General features: G+C 47.7%; 3 protein-coding genes across 3 annotated transcripts; all 3 read right to left on the bottom strand.

Annotated features, from left to right (window-relative positions):
- Positions 1-8,370: 8,370 nt before the first annotated feature.
- EI90DRAFT_494569 (uncharacterized protein) lies at positions 8,371-9,602 on the bottom strand. Its single transcript, XM_039067694.1, has one exon. The coding sequence runs from the start codon at positions 9,268-9,270 to the stop codon at positions 8,491-8,493; it is 780 nt and encodes a 259-aa protein (XP_038917727.1). The 5' UTR covers positions 9,271-9,602; the 3' UTR covers positions 8,371-8,490.
- Positions 9,603-10,865: 1,263 nt separating this feature from the next.
- Positions 10,866-11,599, bottom strand: EI90DRAFT_3288275 (uncharacterized protein; the record flags this gene model as incomplete). Its single annotated transcript, XM_039067106.1, has 4 exons — positions 10,866-10,976; positions 11,165-11,206; positions 11,268-11,353; positions 11,383-11,599. The coding sequence occupies 4 exons, from the start codon at positions 11,597-11,599 to the stop codon at positions 10,866-10,868; spliced, it is 456 nt and encodes a 151-aa protein (XP_038917726.1).
- A 973-nt stretch (positions 11,600-12,572) lies between these two features.
- EI90DRAFT_3015060 (uncharacterized protein) lies at positions 12,573-15,138 on the bottom strand (the record flags this gene model as incomplete). The annotated part of the gene is made up of 12 exons (XM_039056863.1): positions 12,573-12,662; positions 12,718-12,736; positions 12,832-12,961; positions 13,031-13,181; positions 13,246-13,425; positions 13,490-13,632; positions 13,697-13,827; positions 13,882-14,018; positions 14,087-14,135; positions 14,192-14,668; positions 14,771-14,932; positions 15,005-15,138. 12 exons carry the CDS (start codon positions 15,136-15,138, stop codon positions 12,573-12,575), a joined length of 1,803 nt encoding a protein of 600 aa, XP_038917725.1.
- Between the last annotated feature and the right edge of the window lie 4,228 nt (positions 15,139-19,366).

Genomic DNA, 19,366 nt, shown 5'->3' with positions numbered 1-19,366 from the left:
GAGAGACAGGGAGAGTTGGTCCTCTACTGGGGCAGGGTGTACGTTCCAAAAGACCCACAACTCCGCCACGATCTGGTACGGCTACACCACGACGCGCGGGCGACGGGACATCCAGGGCGATGGAAAACCCTAGAGCTCGTCTCCCGTGACTACTGGTGGCCTCGGATGGCAGAATATGTCGGGCGATACGTACGTGGATGCGACACCTGTAACCGCGTCAAACCCTTCCCCGCACGGAAGGTTGGGAAGCTCACCCCAAATAAAGTTCCCACCCACCGTTGGCAGGTGATCTCGGTAGACATGGTGGGAGAGCTCCCAGAGTCGAAAGGTTATAACGCCATCCTAGTTGTAGTGGACCGTCTGTCCAAACGCATCCACGCGATCCCCACCGTGACATCCGTGGACTCGGCTGGTATCGCCCGGCTCTTCCTAGAGCACGTCTGGAAGCACCACGGGCTCCCGGAAGAGATTCTTAGTGACAGAGGGAGCGCCTTCGTCTCGCGCTTCTCAAAAGAACTTGCAGATCTCCTGGGGGTCAAGCTAACCCCCTCAACGCCCTACCACCCCCAGACTGACGGACAGACAGAGCGGGTTAACCAGGAAATCGAGGCCTACCTTCGGGTGTTCGTCAACCACCGCCAGGACGACTGGGCGGACTGGCTCCCACTGGCAGAATTTGCCTACAACAACCGCATCCACTTGTCCACCCGTCGAACCCCCTTCGAGCTTGACACCGGGCAGCATCCCAGGATGGGGACGGAGCCCACACGTACGTCCAAGGTAGAAGCCGCCGACGCCTTCTCGTCCAGGATGATGAAGATGCAGGAAGAGGCGAAGGCGGCCCTGGAACACGCAGCGGACGAGATGGCCCGCTACTACGACCGAGGTCGAGAGACAGCCCCCAAGTACCAGGAGGGTGACCGAGTCTGGCTCAGCGCCCAAAACTATACGACTGACCGCCCGACCAAGAAGCTAGACCATAAGTGGTTAGGCCCCTTCAAAGTTGTCAAGGTCGTCTCCCCGGCTGCCGTCAAGCTCCAACTCACCGCACGGCAAAAGGGAATTCACCCAGTCGTATCTGTGATGAACGTAAGACCCTACCGCCCGGACAAGATCGCAGAACGACCCCCTGACCCCCGCCCGGGCCCAGAACTCGTAGATGGAGAGGAGGAATATGAAGTGGAAAAAATACTGGACTCTAAGTGGTTACGCCGGAAGCTCTGGTATTTAGTAAAGTTCGCGGGTTGGCCGAACTCAGAGAATGAATGGCTCCCCCGAGACCAACTAATCCATGCCCCTGACCGGATCGAGGAGTTCCACCAAACACACCCCCACGCCCCAGGAAGGGAGAGAACGAACCCCCTGGCCGCTTCGAGGCGAAGCGGCTTAAGGAGGGGGTGATGTCAGGGCACACCCGCCTGACCCGGGCCCACCCGGCCACACCACACCCGCTCCCCGCTGTCTATCCCCTCCCCCCTCCTTCCTCCCTCTCCTCCCCCTTCTTTTCCCTTTTCTTTCCCCTTTCTTTATTTCATTCTTCTCATCTTCTTCTTCCTGTTTATTTCTTTCTATCTACATGGACCACCTTCCCTTGTATCGATGTACTATTGACCCGTCCGGCCCACACACCCCGGACGGCTTCCCGCTGTGCCCAGCACGCGCGCATGTAGCGGACGCTCTCGGGATCCCCCACGGGGACACCCGGATGCCTGCGGCTGCCTCCGAGGATGACGTGGCACCTGTCATGTGACTCAAGCCGCATGTACATAAATGTACCTGAAGTGGGAACCGAAGAAGTAACCTTCTTCTCACATTCTCCACTTCAGGTAAGTAGTATAGTTCTCCTCTTTAATAATAATAACACATTCTCCACTTCAGTCTGAGTGGCCAGGGACCACTGTCCCGGATCGGGCCCGCCAGTACGCACGCCCGCTCCACACCCCACGACGGCCTCAGTGCCGGGCATTACCCCCGGGCCCTCTCGACCCCGGACACGTCCCTGACATGTTGACGTTGTCGACGTGGACGATGATGTAGGTCTTTATGGCGTGATACGTAGCAGGGAGTGCTTTTGCAAGAGCTATGACGAAGTCACCTTCATCAACCTTCCGGCCCATTTCGGATAGTTGGGCTCAGAGTTGTCGCATCTCATTGATCTGTGGTTCCAGTGGCTTAGAGTCATCCATGTGGAAAGTATAAAGATCACTGTGGATGATCATGGCATCATGTGCACCACGACCGTTGTAGCGATTAGAAAGGAGTTTCCATGCTTTGCGAGCATGGGGAGCTTCATCAATTAGCATGATAGGTTCGTCACCTATATAGCACTTGATATACATTAACACCTTCATATCCTTCTTCAACCAGTCCGTGAGGTCTTGGCCTGTTTGCATTGGCATGGCAACGCCGCCTGTTGACGTGTCTTGCACGACCTCCCAAACCTCTCCTATCTGAAGTATCGACTTCATCCTAGACACCCACGTATGGTGTAGGAGAAATAATATTCAAAGAATAAAACAATGATCTATCAGAATAGTCAACAAACAGGTGACAAGTTCAGATGTTTAACAGATCTCATGATCTTTATGAGACTGGACAGACATTAGAAGATCATTATAAATTATCTACACCCATGTAGCATGAGATTTAATCTACTACAAGCATGCCTAGAACCTGGCATAGGTGTAATATTCAAAGAATATATCCCTACAACAAAAAAATAGCACATAGATGGCAGAATAAGAAGGAACATTGGGAAAGAAATGTAAATATCTCGGGAACCAGTAAACTTTTGACTGTAATCTTTTTACCATCTGAAAGGACTGTTTCTAAACTTTATCCACGGTTTTGTTTCATTCTAAAAGCTTCAAAACTGATGGAGATATCGCTCAAACGGCGAAACACCTTATAATTCATATATATTTATTTGCTAATTCTTATAAAAAGTAATGTGACTCAAGGGAAAAATATTGGCGCCCGGAAGTCTGGCGGACCGAATACCATATGACAGAGTATTCCCCGGCGCGGGCGGACAGTTTTTGATCGCATCAGAAGAGGAGAAAATGCTAAAAAACCGGATCTTGTATATTTTCCCATGATTCATCAAAACCTTTTGATTTTAAGCTCAAATAAATCGGAACAAAGGAATGATTGATGATCTGGATCTCGGATCATAAGCATGAAGTGATTCAGAAGTCCGCGGATCAGTTAATTAATTGGGAAAGCTCTAGAACATTAGTAATGATGCGGCTTCACAAAAAGGGGTCAATTAGAGAACAGTCTAGAAAGTTCCTTTATAGCCGAGTCATTTCTAAAGATAACCGTTTGTAATTAAGGCGGTGTAGAGCATAGCTTCAGCGCTACAAGATCCCGCTAAGATCGGCCCAAAAGACAAAGAAATGAATTACTTATTGCTGAGTCATGTCCTAAGTCCATTATTAAGCTTACACAGCCCAAGCCCCTATATCATTCTAGAACTATCTATAATACAAATGTAGCACATGTAACTAGTGTGAGGCGTGGGAGTAGAGAGGCCTCTGAAAAGCATAAAAGGCCGCCGCTTCTGCCCCCTCTCAAACCTCAGGTAGAAATAAAAGTTTAATTCTCCTCACCAGTGGTTGGTTTGTTTGCTCCAAAAGATAAAAGCAAATATTAGTTGTTAGCTAATATAAAACTAACACGTCACTCTAAGCGTGAGTTAGGGTCAGTTAGACACAGCTGAACAAAAGTGTCATAGTGAGAATTAGTGAGAATTTGGTGGAGGGACTTCTTAATTGAATAATCTCTCAGCAATACTTGGTTATCACACCACAGGAGAAAAGTGAGCGATCCTGAACCTGCTAGATAACTAGCATGCACTCTAAGCGATAGAAAGAGCAGTTTGGTCACTCCTGTATTGAGTAACATTTATTGCAGAATTATTTTATTAGTAGTTTTCCTTCAGTAAATTATCAGGAAAATCACGTCCTACTGAAAAGTGGTATAACTAGGTGTAATATTGACTAGAAATCATAGTAAAGTCAATATAGAATTTTATCCGTAGACGATCTATACGTCAGGTGAGATCGTTGGGGGTGTTTATTGTTGTTTAGACAGTGAACAATTATATATTTGGCAACCAAAACATGGTCAGTATGCAAATCAGCACAAACTCTAATATCGTTATTGGATGTAGGAAACTGGTTACATAAGGTGATCCAGCTCCGCTCCTTCAACGGTAATTCTTGCCCTCATTGTCTAAGACTTTAATGGGGAACCGGGAGCTGTCTGGGGAGATGGTTGTTGTTGAGGAACTGGCAGCTGCACTAGCGGTTGCAGTGGTGTTGGACATTGGGAAGGAAGGGGATATGGAGTTCACAAGGTAGGACGAAGTTCAGAGTGAACGGGGCTCGTAACCTATAAGACGAAATGTTGGACTAGCGATGTTGTCGCTCAGTCCGCTATGCATGAACTAGAAATATATTGGAAGTATTCACCTAGCGATGTTGTCGCTGGTGTATGAATATTAGATACAAGTTGTTAAACACATAAATGAAGGAGAAAACTTAGACTCACCTCAGTCCGCTATGTGTGAACTGAGGAGAAGTTGTAAGGTCCAAAAATTGGTGTTTTATAGTCAGGCGCTATCAATGCGCACTGACTTTAGTAACAACTGATCCAAAAAAGGGAAACAAAGTAGATCTTAGCGCTGCAAGACTCAACATCAACAACGTGAGTTGGCCTCAGCGTATGCTTGTATCCCAAGAAATTTAACATCTCCTGATCTTGCATTCTTTGAAGGTGCTTACATGTGCCTCTTTGCAATTTATGCAGCAAGGTTGCACATCTGCTTGGTGGTCATCAGTGTTGTGGTCCTTTGCCCCGCACTTTAAGCACTGTGGCTGTGCACAGTTGGCCGTGCAGTGGGAGTACATGCCGCATTTGCTGCATGCAAAGACTTGAGCATGATCTTCATACGGTGTAATGGTGCATCTGTAGTTAAATAAGTACACTGTCCTGAGTTGGAAGAGTGTATCTCTGTCTTTTTTGTTAGTCAAGTCCAGTACAATGGATGCAAAATTCTTAGCATAAATGGTGGCATCTGAACCCAGCCATTTGGGTGGGCACCACTGCTTCAGTTCCCCATAAGGTGGGCAGTACGTCATTAGCTCTTCATGGATCATGTTGATTGGGAGTGGGTCATTGCTGCAGTGGGTGGGTACTGTGGTATAACGACCATAAGTTCAGTCGCATGTCACATGAAGGTTTTGAACTGAACTAAAAGTAGTATTGTTGCATGTCGCAATGAAAATTTGAACTAATGAAGAAGGATCTACAACTATATTATGTCCGTCATTACCACCCATCCCACCATCTATTTCGTGCCACTAAATCGATGGGTTTCCTCATCCTCTCCCCTTGGCACACCAGCTCCGAAGGGATTGGATCCCTACTACAAGAAACCAAGCTGCCCTTGCATCACTTGAGCTTGCGTCCAAACCTTGTGATTTTGAGGATGTTCTGCCATTGTTTATTAGGACTCTCCTGCCTGACCTTCGACTCCCTTTGATAACATTTCTCGATTTTCATCTTCCACAATTGCCACCCGAGAATGTCCTGATTCATATTGCATACAACCCCTACTGTCACTTCACTTAGTCTTGATGCCATCAATTCTCTACCATGGCCTCCACTGCACTCTGTGTTGATGAGCGACACTTGTGATCTCGGAGCTGGACTCAGTCTCAGCTAATATGTGTGAAGAACTAATATATTACCTATAAGCGGGAAGCTAAAGGTAATGTACATATTGTAAGTTACAATAGTAAAGGAAATAGTAATAAAGGAATGTAACTAACCTCAGTCTCAGCTAATATGCGTGAAGAACTGAGGGAAAAGGAAATGAATTCAAATGAATGAATATATCCGTGGCCTGGCACGGGTTAGTCCGAATTAATATAAAAGAGGTGTTGTGACTAAGTAGTCACACTACCACAGGAATGTGGCTGTCCGGGCGAGTTCCTCACTCGGATGTGGGAATGTGGCTGTACGAAAACTCGTCTGGCCTCCCATAGCACACGGTTCCTCCAACACTCTGCCAGGCAGTTTCTCGCTCTGAGCCCTCCATGAACTGGATAATGACTTTCCTGAGGAGGATGCCAATGACATGGGTTCTAATTCATCGCTTGGTGACGGTAAAAGTGAAGGGATCCATGAGTGTTGCGAGGCCAAAGGAAATTTCTGGCTTACTGTATCTATCAAAGGATGATTTTCCATTCTGGTCATACTTGGAGATGTGGCGCTAAGAAGAAGATGAACTTCACAGAGTGATTGTCACATGTCGCACCAAAGGATGAACTATGCCAGTAGGACCCGGCAATCCCCAAAAACCGTGGGAATGAACCTATGGTCGTTATACCACAGTATTTTATTGATTTTCACACAGTAGTGTTCCATGTCTGGTAGAGTCGAGAGAACCTCATTGTCTGTGATGGTGGCCGCAATGTCGTTCCCATAGTCCTGTAGGTTGGATGCCTTGCAGGTTGGGGCCATCGTAACCTTGATGTTCCCTGCTACCGAGTATCCCACTGCCATCACCCTGAGGTAGTGTGGGAGATTCTTTTTCTCTAGCATGTCATTGATCTTCTTATGGATCTCGATGCCATTTGGGCGTTGGTCTGGTTGCAGGGGGGGGGTTGATGCGGATGATTAGGCAGTGGGGGTCTTGTGAGAGAACTAGCGGACAATAAGTGCTGTAACCAGGCAAAAGGGCTGCCCAGGCAAAAGAGTAGGGACCTGGGGGTAGTGTCTGAGTTGGGTCGGAAGATGGGAAAGGATGGGTGGCGACAGTGCTGATACTGTGCCGTGGTCCAGGTGCTAGAAAATAATCAATAAAATCTCACTAATCATGTACTCACTCCTGGTCCTTCTTGGACAGTCGTTGCAAGAGAGCTAGCGGCTCTCAGCGCCAACCAAGCTCATGGGGGAAACTCTCCACAAAAACTTCTTTCTCCACTGGCCTCGATCCTAAAACTCCAGGAAATTCTCCGGAAATCCCGCAAGGTCCGGGCTCAGTATCCACTACCCACTCTTTGTGGGCTAGACGACTGCCCTTACTCCTACTGTTGGAATTCCTGACACACTCACACTAACTCTGACGCGTCCTAGCACCTTAGAGAAAATGGGGGAGGGGAGAACTTCATTTTTCAATCCCGGTATGTACAGGATTATAAAGAATAAACATTTTTAGAAATGATTGATGGGAAATATTGGCGCCATATGGCTCCTGGACCCCATCGTAAGCGAAATATTTGAAAAGGGCATCAAAAGAATAAAAGAATATCATCCAATATATCAAAATGATGGTAAAAATGTGAAAATATGAGGAAAATCGGGAATTTATCAATGATTTCACAAAATTAGTACTCGAAACTGGAAATGTGGCTGGGAATAACCTTTACGCGGCTAAAGAACATTTTTCCCAATTTATTTGATGCCTTGGGAATGTGTGAAGCATGCTTTTCTGACTTCCCGCTTGCCTAAATTGAACTTCCCACGCCCGCACATGACCAGATCCCGTGACCCGCACCGTGGCCAACCTCCCCAACACTTAACTCCACCAAATCTCCACCGATTGGGACGATCTTGACATCGACGGATTCGTAGGAATTAGGAGTATTTTTAGGTACCAAGTTTGTATCGATTTATGGAACGAATGAAGATGGTTTTTGAATGGTGAAAATGGATATCCGAGCCGGCTCTGCGTGTGGGCGATTATCCCGCCTACATCGTCAGGAGGCTTCTTTAACGTATAGAGGGATCGCTCAACACCACATTCTTTGTAGCACAGAAGAGGGGTCCAACAACTGTAAGTACAATGCAAACTTGGTGTATATATAGAAAAAAAGAGAAATCAGAACAAAAAACAAGGAAAATAGCCGATGGATGGTGGCAATGGAAACAGGAAGAATATTGAGAACTCGGCTAAGAAACAATAAGGCAAAAAAATGTCCACAAGGTAACAGTAAAATCAATAATTGAGGCCCATAAGGTCAATATCAACCATCAACCTCGCTTCTCCACCGCATATCCATCGTCCTAACTCCTGTCCTGTCATTCCATCCTCTTCTCCTGATTCGTCGCTGTCCATCGAGCTCAAAATCATGTGAATTGGTAGAGATTTGGGGGAGATATGGGGAAAATGGTAGATAACAGTGGATTTTGGGGAAGTGGCAATATGAGTCTTGAGAAAAAAGCATGAAAAAAATTGGGAAAAATGTTAAAATGTGTCATGGGCATTGGGATTGTGTTGTATGCTTGAGGGGGCTCATTGGAGCCTTGAAAAACATGTTTCTGGCCTTGTTTGTGTGGTACTTGCTGTGCCCTCCTACAGCACTCAGTTCACGAGAGTAGAACTAGATGTGATTAATGTACCTAGTGGACAATAAATGCTAAGTAAAGTACACGATCTCTCAGTAACGAGTAGTCGCATAAGAAAAGGTAGACCTCACCTCAGTTCACGAGAGTAGAACTGAGGGAAGCAAGAAAAGGTTGCATCCAGTGGCTTTTAAGCCTACAGCAATGTCGATCTACAAGAAAGACAAGAAAGGAATAATGGAAGATCTTTGGCGGCTGCAGGTCTGTGCGCCCAAAGTATGGGACATCAACATTCCTAACTTCTAACAGGTCTGCCATCTGTTTGTGTTCCGTTCCCTGTGTGGCTGTTTCATGGGCTTGGTCTAGCGGTTTCACTGTCTGTTTCTTTGCTGTTGCCTGTCTGGGTTGCGGTTTCGGTGGATTCTTTGCTGCTACGCTTGCCCAAGACTCGGTTGGGGCCACCATTGGTTTCGCTACGGTATCCGGGTCCCTCTCTGGCAGGGGTTGGGTTTGGGCCGTGGTCACCTTGGATTCTAAGGATTTCAATAGGTAAGCGTTAGTTGAAGCGAGGTTGGAGACATTAGCTTCTGCCTCTGCCAGACGGCTTTCTAGGTCTTTTCCCACCATCTTCTCGCCATGGCTTTTGTATGTGGCTTTGGGCAGTCCTGCGAACCAATGGGGGTACGTTGGGAGGAGTTGTTCCCACAGGCCTGCAAGGCCGACAAGTGATAGTCTCTCCGTAACCTCGTTCATACTCGTGGACGCATCTTCCAAAAGCTTCCAGTTCCTGTCGTGTTCCTCATCCTCAGGGGTCAGGTCTTCCATCCACATCTCTTCGTTCTCCGAGTCGGACCGTTCTTGGTGTTCGGCTTCTGGGGAGTGTTGAGGATCTGTGGTGTGTGTGCTGTCTTCCATTGGTACAGCGTGTCATTCCATGTCTGGGGTGCTGGGCCATGACATCGGGATGCTTGTAATGTCCAGTTGATTGGAGACTGGCGCAATCGGATAAGGGTGTTCAGCAAATTTGTCGCGGAGCAGTTGCATTTCTGGGGTACTAGTCGCTGCCGCTTCGCCCCAGAGGCTACTGTTGGCTGAGCCTGTTTGTCCTCTTGCTGTAGTTTTGGTACCACGACGTGGCAATTGGTGCGGCTGGAGTGGCGTGCTCGAGTTCGTGTTGTACATATCTCGCTTCATGCTAGACTGTCTCAAGTTAGCAGGGTTAGCTGGCTTTTGGAGCCCTGCTTTCCCTCCTGTGTCAAACTTTTCTTGATCATCCATGGTTAGGAGATCGTGCGTGGGAAGGGGAAGCGGTTTGGGGGGAATGGGGGATGGTATTGTTGTTTTTCAATCTCACTAGACGTTTTCCCTCTCTTTTCGAGATGGTGTCACGTGGGCGACCCCAGAGGTTCACGATCGAAGGTGTTTTCGTGGCGATGCGAGAGAGTTTACGACTAAGCGACTTCTTCCCCAGCACATGGCCGAGCAAAGTTGAGCAGGAACAAAACCCGACGGTTACTTCAACGTCGCCATCCAGTCTTGGGGCCCAGTGCCAGTGGGTCATGATCAGCTTCCGTGGGGGCTAAAGATGCCTCGCACGCAGTACGATTCTCACTCTTGTCCGTGGTAAGAGAGACAAGAACATACCTGAGACGCCTGGCTCCCCAATGACGCCTCTGAACCCGATCCTTTCATCCTGATCAGGCCTTTTCTCGGACTCCTCGATGGAGTCTTTAATAGCAGCCAAAATGTCTCCGAAGGGGCTGCGTACTAACCCTAAAACATTCCCCCAGTACGTCCTGCAAAGATCATGTGCCGAAAGCAAAAATAGTTCAAAAATAGAAAACCTACAAAACCCCCCTGAGATGAGCGCAAAAGGAAATATACACGTGATCAGGGCCGAACAAAAAATGACCATTGCCTACATGGGACGTTATTATGTAATAATTATTCATTTCACGTCGTCCCCTCCCTGTCATTCCCCAACCCAACCCAATTACAAAACCAAGATTATTAATTACCATCACAACGCTTGTGTATTGTAGAACATGCTCGGCATCGGGTTTGTTTAGTGTAGTTAGTGTAGCATTGCTTATCGCTATTATATATACATTGAAGTCATCCTTGTAACTCTGGCAAAAAAAACCCCACCAAGAATGAATCGAACCTGCACAAGCAGAGGGGTCTATAAACAGCGCTGTAACCCACTAGACCAAGTAGACCTCACATGTACTTGGCCTTAAAAGTAATATATAAAGGGTTCATTTTAGCCACGGATCCGGGGTTGATCACGAAGTCAAAAGCAGCTGCCCAATGTACACATTGATCACCCCTTTTGATCTTAAAAGTTTTCTAAGGGAGAAACAAAAAAAAAAGAGAGACAGTATCACATAGGATTCGAACCAGAATCCTCTAAACACAGAATTGAAGAGAAGACAGCAGTAGCCGCTAAGCCAAACCACCATCACTAGGAACCTCGAACCAATTTATTTATATGAATAGTTATTCTGGCCTCAGCAATCTTCATCCACTATTTTCTTCTTACTGTACGCAACTTTCTTTTCCCTTCCCTTAAATGCCCCAAGGCGCCCGGGCACCTGCCCGTGCGTCTTCACGCTTGCATCCTATTCATTTCCTTCATGTCGCAATGTTGTAATTGGCGGATTCAAAAAATATCATCATTTTCATATTCGTCAAACACGTGATTTTTTGCAGGATGTACTGGGGGAATGTTTTAGGTTTGCTGGGGCTGCGTAACGGAGCCGGTTTGCGGAGAACCTGCCTTAAACGAATCAAGGGTAACACGACATACCTTCTTCAGCCTCGACTGTCCCCTCGGAGGCTCATCCTCTGACTTGGTCATATCAACATCCAAGGTCGCATTCACTCAGGAACCCACGCGTCTTGGTACGAACGCAAGATGAGTCTTCTCCCAAAATTTTTCCACTGAAACCATCCTCATCAGGAGGCGTAATGATCAAGCTCGGTATCTCTTGCCGATCTAATTGAGTCCAATAGCGCAGGAAGTACCGAGGGAAGATCGTGAAGGGGTAGGCGGCGTAAGTCTCGAGGTGGTTTTCACTCCCGATGCTTTGCTGAATTCGGGAATAGCACTCAGGGGGCCATAGATGGTAGTCCCGGCATTGTTGACACAAGGCACATGCCCTGTGCTCATCACCCTTCTGCTACCATCCTTCATCCCCGCAGGAAGCAAAGCCTTCGAGATTCCGATACTCAGCATATGCATTCTGGAGAGACATAGGCATGAAAGAGTGCCTTAGACTCTTGCGCCTGGGGTCGATCCGGGAAGGAAGCGCTGTGAGCTTGGAGGAAATGGACAACGGCATCTTCAGTCTACAATGAAACGCTGTGAGGCGGGGAAAATGGTAGCAAGAGGAACGAGAGTTTTCATGATAATCAGGGGTATGTCCTTTACAGCCCTTTGCAAAAAAATCGGCCATCCTGATTTTATCGGGTAGCTTCCTAAAAAATGTGGTCAGATGATAGATCAGGGCTCAACGAAATAGGATTTCCTTATTTGAGGGAAAACCCAATGATACCGTCAAACTCCCCTAAATGTACGTACATATATAGAAGCACCTAAACGCGTTCACAGTAATAATCCAATTGTCTTGTCGGATCCAGACATCATGGCTAAATGTCACCTCTGTAGTGCCTACTAAGAAGCTATAGCTTTGAGGGTTACGTGCGCATCAAGATAGGTGACACATGCACAATCAACTTAGCGCTGCTCGCTGCTCATTTGGGAGCTTCCGGATACCGAACCGACCAAGTTGCAATTTAAGATACCTGCAGTTGTGTGAACACTTTCGCCCGATTGGATTCTCGAACTCTAGCCACTTAAGACGCTTCATAAGCTTTGCAGGCACATAAATCACGCCTGCCATGTTCATGACGCGACGAGCGCCACATTCAGCCAGCTAGGACATCACCGTACAAAAGTACTCCCCTCCAAAAGCCCATATATTGGCTGTACAAGGTGACCACTGACAAGATCTTAGAGTGGGTACCTAGCGTCCTCATAAGATCAGATTTCTGGAAGATTCTTTGCTCAGACGATGGTGGGACTATTGTATTAGCTTGTAGGCACTTTTCTCAAGATTCGGACACAGAAGATTCTTCTAAAAATGACTACTGCGGGATGGAAGGGGGATAGTCCAACATAGCTAGTCTCAACCAGGAATTAACTGTACAAATAATTAGAGTTTGCTCTTCGGAGCGAGTCCCATCTCAATTGCTTTAATCCAGAGTGCAAGATACTTGGAATGAATACGCGACAGTAGGATAGTCTGAATGAAAGGATAATTAATAAATTGGTGCATGTGTAGACTAAATAAGACTTACCCCACCCGTATACCAGAAACTTGATGTTTGGTGCCAATAAGAAGAGGGAAAATGGCAATGGGAAAACCGCTACTTCAATAAAAGCCGGGCAGACCGAGAACTGCTAAGACTCACCCGGGGCAACCTGTTTGTCTCCAGATACCATTCACTTCGCCTGTGGCATCAAGACCCCATACACGGTCAGTCTGATCGACAATCTCATCCCCAAAAATTTTTCGGCACGTCTCGCGCATAGATAGATACCCTAAGAAATGGAGAATTAGGTTCATGACAGCAATTCGAGGGGATTTCCCTCATACATATGCGCACCTACCAGTAGCTAAGATGATGATATCCGCTTCAAGAAAGCTTCTATCCACGAGTCGAACGCCATTCTCCTCAAAGCATTGAATCTCAGCGCCCTGCTTGATCTTCACTTTCCCATCGATTATTAATTGGGTGCAACCAACGTCCAGATAAGTTCCCTAAATGTAAGCTCATAAGAACCCCTTTGAAGCTTATGCAAATATGGTGACAAGATCGACTCACACCACCTTTTCGCAATAAACTCCAGTAAAGTCCAGGACCTCCCTTGTCTGCGATCTGATATCCAACACGCTCGAGACCATCGATCATTGCCTTATCTGCTTCGTTGATTGCCGCATGACCGATTTTAGCAAACGGCTCGAGCGCATTGAAAGGGAACGATATGCTGGCAAGGTCCGCTTCCTACACACGACAGTGGTAACATAAAATCAGCGTGCCGCCAAAAAGAAAGGAACAAACGCTATACCTCCGCAGGCGGACCACCCTCGAAGTAGCCAGATACCACATTAGGTAGTCCGTTTTCTTGGCTGATAACACAGGTGGAGGATCGCTGCACCATCGTGATATCTTCTACTCCAGCGTTGTGGAGTTCATGACAGATATCATGTCCTAATGTGCAAACAAATATTCCAAATGACAAGGCAGCATTGAGGACTGGAAATTGAAACTGTACCTGAGACTCCGGCACCAATAATTACTGCCTTCTTCCCTCTCCAATTTCCACTATTTTTGTGAAAACTGGAATGATGCACTGGTCCTTTGAATTTCTCCATGCCCTCAAAGTGAGGAATGCGTGGATCCGACCTAAGGGTTGTTAATAGACATGCTGGCGTGACAACCTGTCGCTTCTGAACTCACGCATGACCGGTAGCGAGAATAACATGCTTGCACTTGATCTCACGTTTAGAATCATCGGCTCGCTGTATTTCAAGAGTCCAGTTCTCAGATGCTTTATCATAAGCAGCTGTGCCAGGAACAATGGAAGAATCTAGCCACTGAGGCATCAACCCCAAGGAATCAGATACGGAGGAAATAGGCGATCATCAATATGAAAACCGCTTACAATGTTAAGGTCCATGACTGTGGCGTATATCTCAATCCAATCAGCAAATCTGCAAGCATATCCTTTAGTCCCAAAGGTGCTTTTGGAAGACCTGCTAGCACTCACTTGTCTTTGGGAAGGTAAACCGGAAAGTCATCGGGGAATGGAAGGTACGGAAACTGGTTTATCCAAACGGTATCTTGGAGTTTCAGGGAATGGTATCGATTTCTCCAGCCGTCTCCGACGCGACTGCTTTTCTCAATTATCAGTGAGACGATCCCCAATCGTTTGAGCCTAGCTGCGATCATTAAGCCTGCATGACCAGCACCGACGATGACGACATCTGGGTTTGGCTTCGGAGAAGGGGAAGTGAAGGATGATTCCAGCATGCGCCTTTCGTGCCAGTTGACCTTGGCTTGGCGCTCAGATGTTAGAGTAATTATGGGTCTTTTAGCACCAGAGAGTTCGACATATCTTTTGAATGAATCCAACACCAGCGACAGCGTGAGCGCTCTGAATTTCCCAGAGGCATTGTCCCATTGAAGACGAGCGACTCCGACGCCGTTAAGTCCGTCTCCCTCAGTTTCAAAGACGAAAAAACCCCTAAATGAATATTGAAGACATCCCGGTTGAGGGAGGGATGGGTTAGCTAGATCCAGGTGTGGGGAGAACAAGATTAGAGGTGGGGAACGGGCTAATACGTACTCAATCCCCCTAAATTGCGACTTGTACCTTGCTGGCGAAGTTTTGGTATCATCTATCTTGATAGAGGTGGGTTTGATGTTTGGCAGACCACCACATGCATCGAAGAATTCCACCATGCGTCCCTTAGCGACCGAAGAGTAATTCCACGCGCAGATTAAGATACTTTTAAATGTGCATGTACGCATTGAGAATCCATCTAGCCAGCGAAGGGAAGGCCAAAACGATTCCACTCACTCGCGAAGGTATCCATTAGGCTGGAACAAATCAATAAAAGCGGAGACATCTCCCAGCTCGAAAGCTATTGTTAGTGATCGCAAGAAGACTTTGAGCTCGTTGGCGATTGCCGCTATGTCGTCTTGCAGCTGCATCCTTGATAGCTCTATGTTTCGAAAGGGGCTTTATGGTCAAGATGAAGTCCCTGGACGAGGAGCCAGAAGAGCTAATATATACATGTGCGACCTAACTCTCGGCCCTTAAGCCCCGGGGGCGCTGTCCCCGCCTAACTCCATCCCCTGTCACACCCGAAAGAAATATCCGCAGATGGTTCGCGCGCTGTATATCAGCGCATCAGATCGGCGACTGACAGAAAACCCAAGGGTCCGCGCAATATAAACACAACCGAGTGCATATCCTCACCATTTCCGAAAATGAAGCACTCTCCAGTGGGGCCCAAAAGGACCGTGTGCAAATAGATGCCTAGGGGTTGCGCGTCACTAAACCATGATCTAGAAATATGGCATGTGTGATGCACCCAGGTCGCACTCGACCGCATTTGAACCTACTAGGAGGGTCGCTGGCCCGACAGTAACTCCTGTTTAGTTGTGCAGAATATGGCTCAACTGCGTACAGCATGCCGTTCAGAATCGGACAGGCAGATCGGTAAGCAGGGGCTCAAAAGGCACTCATAGCTATTGGTTTCTTGCACAGTAGAGGGACCGGTCTTCCCCATCCATCCAATATGCAATTTATCTGCAACCTACAAGCTGGCAGAGGTGCCCAAAATTAGGGCAGCGTTTGGATCATTAGGCCCGTTGTGTTGCGCCCAGATCAAATCCTGACTCTATGTCCGGGCCCAGAGGCTCATCTTCGGGTTCCACGAAGTAGATCGGTCACAGTCTACGGTCCACGATCCATGATCGGACCGAGCTTTAGAAGAGTTTACCTAGCTGCTGGCGCAGCAAGTCTGACTAGGCAGGTGGCCAGCCTCTGTTAAAGTCTGACGGTTTTGGCGACTGGGCCGCTGACATCAAACAATGGCAATCCTCAATCACCGCGCGCACGCGGGACACCAAAGAGTGACTTTTTCGTCATATCGCCATATTTGATTCATGAACTTTAGTCACGGAGTTGTGCACCGGACATGCGATCTATTCAGCTGGACCTTTGCGGTGTCACAAAAAACTAGACAGCTTTCCAGCTGAGGCAGTTCTTCCAAACACAGACCGAAGCTATAGATTTTGGGGGCTACTCGGGTGTAGGCACGTGTAAAGTGACACAATCAGCTGAGCGCTGCTCGTTCAATTGAGAGCCTTCGGCTACCGAACCGCTAGTCAACCAAGTTGAAATTCAGGACACCTGCAGCGCGCTGCTGCAGGCTTTGTGCGCTGTTTCACCCGAGTGGGATCTGGATCTCTAGACTTGACAACGAACAAAAACCCTTTACAGGTACGCAACTCGCCGCCAGGCTCACGCAGATGATCAGTAAGCGCTTTCTACCGGTGAATCAGCCTCGGGGTATGGACACCGTACCACGGGCTCGGTAGCTATGCACCCACCGGTGCCTATAGCATGCAGACGTATAATGTTAAAAACACCAGGGATGAGACGGTAGACTTCCAAATCGGAAGGCTCGATGTAAATAGGTGTAAACACATGCGTTTTGAGGTTCGTTCCTCCAACATATACATAACGCATTGGCCTCGTACAATAACATCTATCAAGCAACTGAATCAATGCGCCGACCGGTCCGGCTCACGCTGTTCATGAGTCAACCGAAGGTTACATGGTAAGAAGCAATGATGTTCTTCTGGTTACCCAATACCCAAACCCAATGGTGAGTAGCCATTCTTGATACAGAGCCTAGGGATTGGTATTGCTGTAGTGAGCAACGTGTTTGACCACGTCTACCTCCTATTACCCCTGTCGTCCCATGACACTCCTGGCTGCCGAAGCCCAAGTGGTCCGTCACTATGTAGGTGGCTCGATTCTGCAATCTTCCACGCCTTCACTCGTCCGATCTGATCTCCATTGTCCTGCCATCAACGATCTCGCTGATGTGAATGTTGCCTTGAGTGCCCACTCAATGGTCAGATATATCTCATATTCCAAGTCTTGATATCCTTAAGCCCTGTCAATACTCCCTGGGATGCGTTTCCCTGCACTTCTCCCTTGCCCAAATGCTGTTTAGATTCCTTTCCACCACTACGTCCACCTAATGCTTTCCACTCCGTGTTTGACCTCATCGACTCCGTTATTAAGATATCTTGTCCTTATTTGAAGCGTTCGAGTCCCTCAAGGCAGGTGTCCCGATACGAAGGAACTGGTATTTCTCTGGATGAGGGAGCGTTCTCTACCTGCAGCTGTATCATGTGACTGTTTTAATTTGAGTTAACGAACGTTCAACTTGGAATCGGGCGCTAAGTTCCTGCGCGGCTCTCGGGGTCATCATGGTAACCGAATGGAAGAAGAGATGCACCGGTTCTTTCATACTGCGACTGAGCATGGAGTGCCCGCTCCCACCGCTGATGGATGTCAAATTCATGACGGGCGCCACATTCAGGCTGCAAATTGAAAAGAAACGGCGTATCCCGTACACGAAGAACGAACCCTTGTGCAGGGTTTGTGTATATGGGCACGGCGATGGGGTAAGATACCGGCCTGCAGCAAAGCAGAGTTAGAAGCACTTGAGCTCGATACTATCTTCCGGATGCATGGACTTACTATAGTCGAACATCGAGAAGCGTTTGAGATTCCAGTCAGATATCGAAGGCCCTGCAGTCGTTTCATTGCTCATCCACAAGCCTGGGAACACAGTGGCTCAAGAACCTCTACCATACAAGAGCTACTCGCCACCCGATCGTTTAGTAAGGATTAGTATAACGGGTGCTGATGTAACATTGTGTGGCCCTCAATCAAGAAGGCCACGACGTCCAGGATAGTCGGAAGCTTATCAAGCCTTCTCTTCCTAATTAAACATGATTTGGGGGGCGAGTTCATGATACTAGACCCGCTTTTCGCTGGTCTCCGAGCTGCCAGGAGTGCTGAGGGACTACCAAAGGAGCACCATCTACGAGAGGCCATGGGGCTGAGTTCGAGAGGCAATCATCTGGCTCGGGTGAGTGAGGGTATGGCTTGCAGATGTTTCAAGGGCTGGATCCAGGTTATTTGACCGCCGGTGTCGCCGGGACGCATATGTTGCATGCAACGGTCGGGATCCGGACAGCTGTGAAATAAATCTGGTTATGCAGACACCGTTCAATGTGATGTCAAGGTCTATTGATCTGCTAGGTGATGAAAAAGGACGTAGATCGGCTCACGCTGAGGTTTCGAACTGGATGAGACGGACCTCAAACGGGGGAGCACGGGGGGAGTGACCGGAAACAGCTAGCTAAGCCCATTAGATTGCGCTAGGTTCGCTCGTGCCCAGGAGTCCCATGATCCAGGATCTCCTTGTTGGAAATCGACCTCCACATGTGCATTCACATACGTTTGTGCCATCTCAGCAATCTACTCTCATCTGGTCCGACATCGGCCCAATGCTTGCATAACCCTAGACTCCTGCCGCGGGTTTAGTGGCAAATTGTTTAGGGCCATCTTTGGTCCTAAAAACTAGAAACTAATTGCATTAAGCGGGAGCATGTCCATCACCGAACAGCAAGTCAGGGTTGAAAATTATCGCGAGATATTCGCAGCCAAGGGACACGGCGTATATGATATATGTAAGCTGCACATACCGGCGAAGTAATATTTGACTATCTCACATTTCCCCAACGTTCAGCGGTGTTCACGCACGCCCATTATTGGGCAATGAGCTAGTGTCAAAATCTTCATGAAATAGCTGCGGGAGGACGTCGCCGATATGCAATTACCGCTATGCACCCCAATCAACTAGTAGTTGGCTCGCTAACTACCCGAGAAAGCCACACACCAGGAACTCTTCTCAAGCAAAAATGCTTTACTATGTTCAGCACGTAGTACTATTGCAATAACAGTTGGGTTTGGTAGGACCTCACCTTCTAATTATAGCGAATGTGCCCAGGAAATTCGGCCCCCTTTTACACATACACGAACCAACGCAATGGGAATTATATGAGAGTCGTGATTAACAGGCCCAGCGCGTGAAAAGCACGTATATATGGACGTACCTCGCTAGTTAAAAACACCGATTATCACACTGATTATTAAATCCTTTTGCACACGTGCACACCCGCCCATCGACCACTTTCGGGAACGTGGTTGAACCAGTTCCCACCCACACTCAGCTTACATCTTATTCAACAGAAAAGAATATAGACATCAGGGTTGTTGTAATCCCAAGATGTACATATACATCCCCTCCCTCACAATTAAGTCCCGCCAATCCACCAAAAACTCCGA

The sequence above is a fragment of the Cantharellus anzutake genome (assembly GCF_015039405.1).
Source record: "Cantharellus anzutake strain C23 chromosome Unknown EI90scaffold_16, whole genome shotgun sequence".
NCBI lineage: Eukaryota > Fungi > Basidiomycota > Agaricomycetes > Cantharellales > Hydnaceae > Cantharellus > Cantharellus anzutake.
The sequence above is the reverse complement of the archived record's forward strand: the minus strand, read 5'-3'. Positions and strand labels throughout refer to the sequence as shown.

What these genes read in the sequence shown, in the direction of transcription:
- EI90DRAFT_494569 (XM_039067694.1), bottom strand. Translation starts at nt 9,270, where the DNA reads ATGGAAGACAGCACACACACCACAGATCCTCAACACTCCCCAGAAGCC.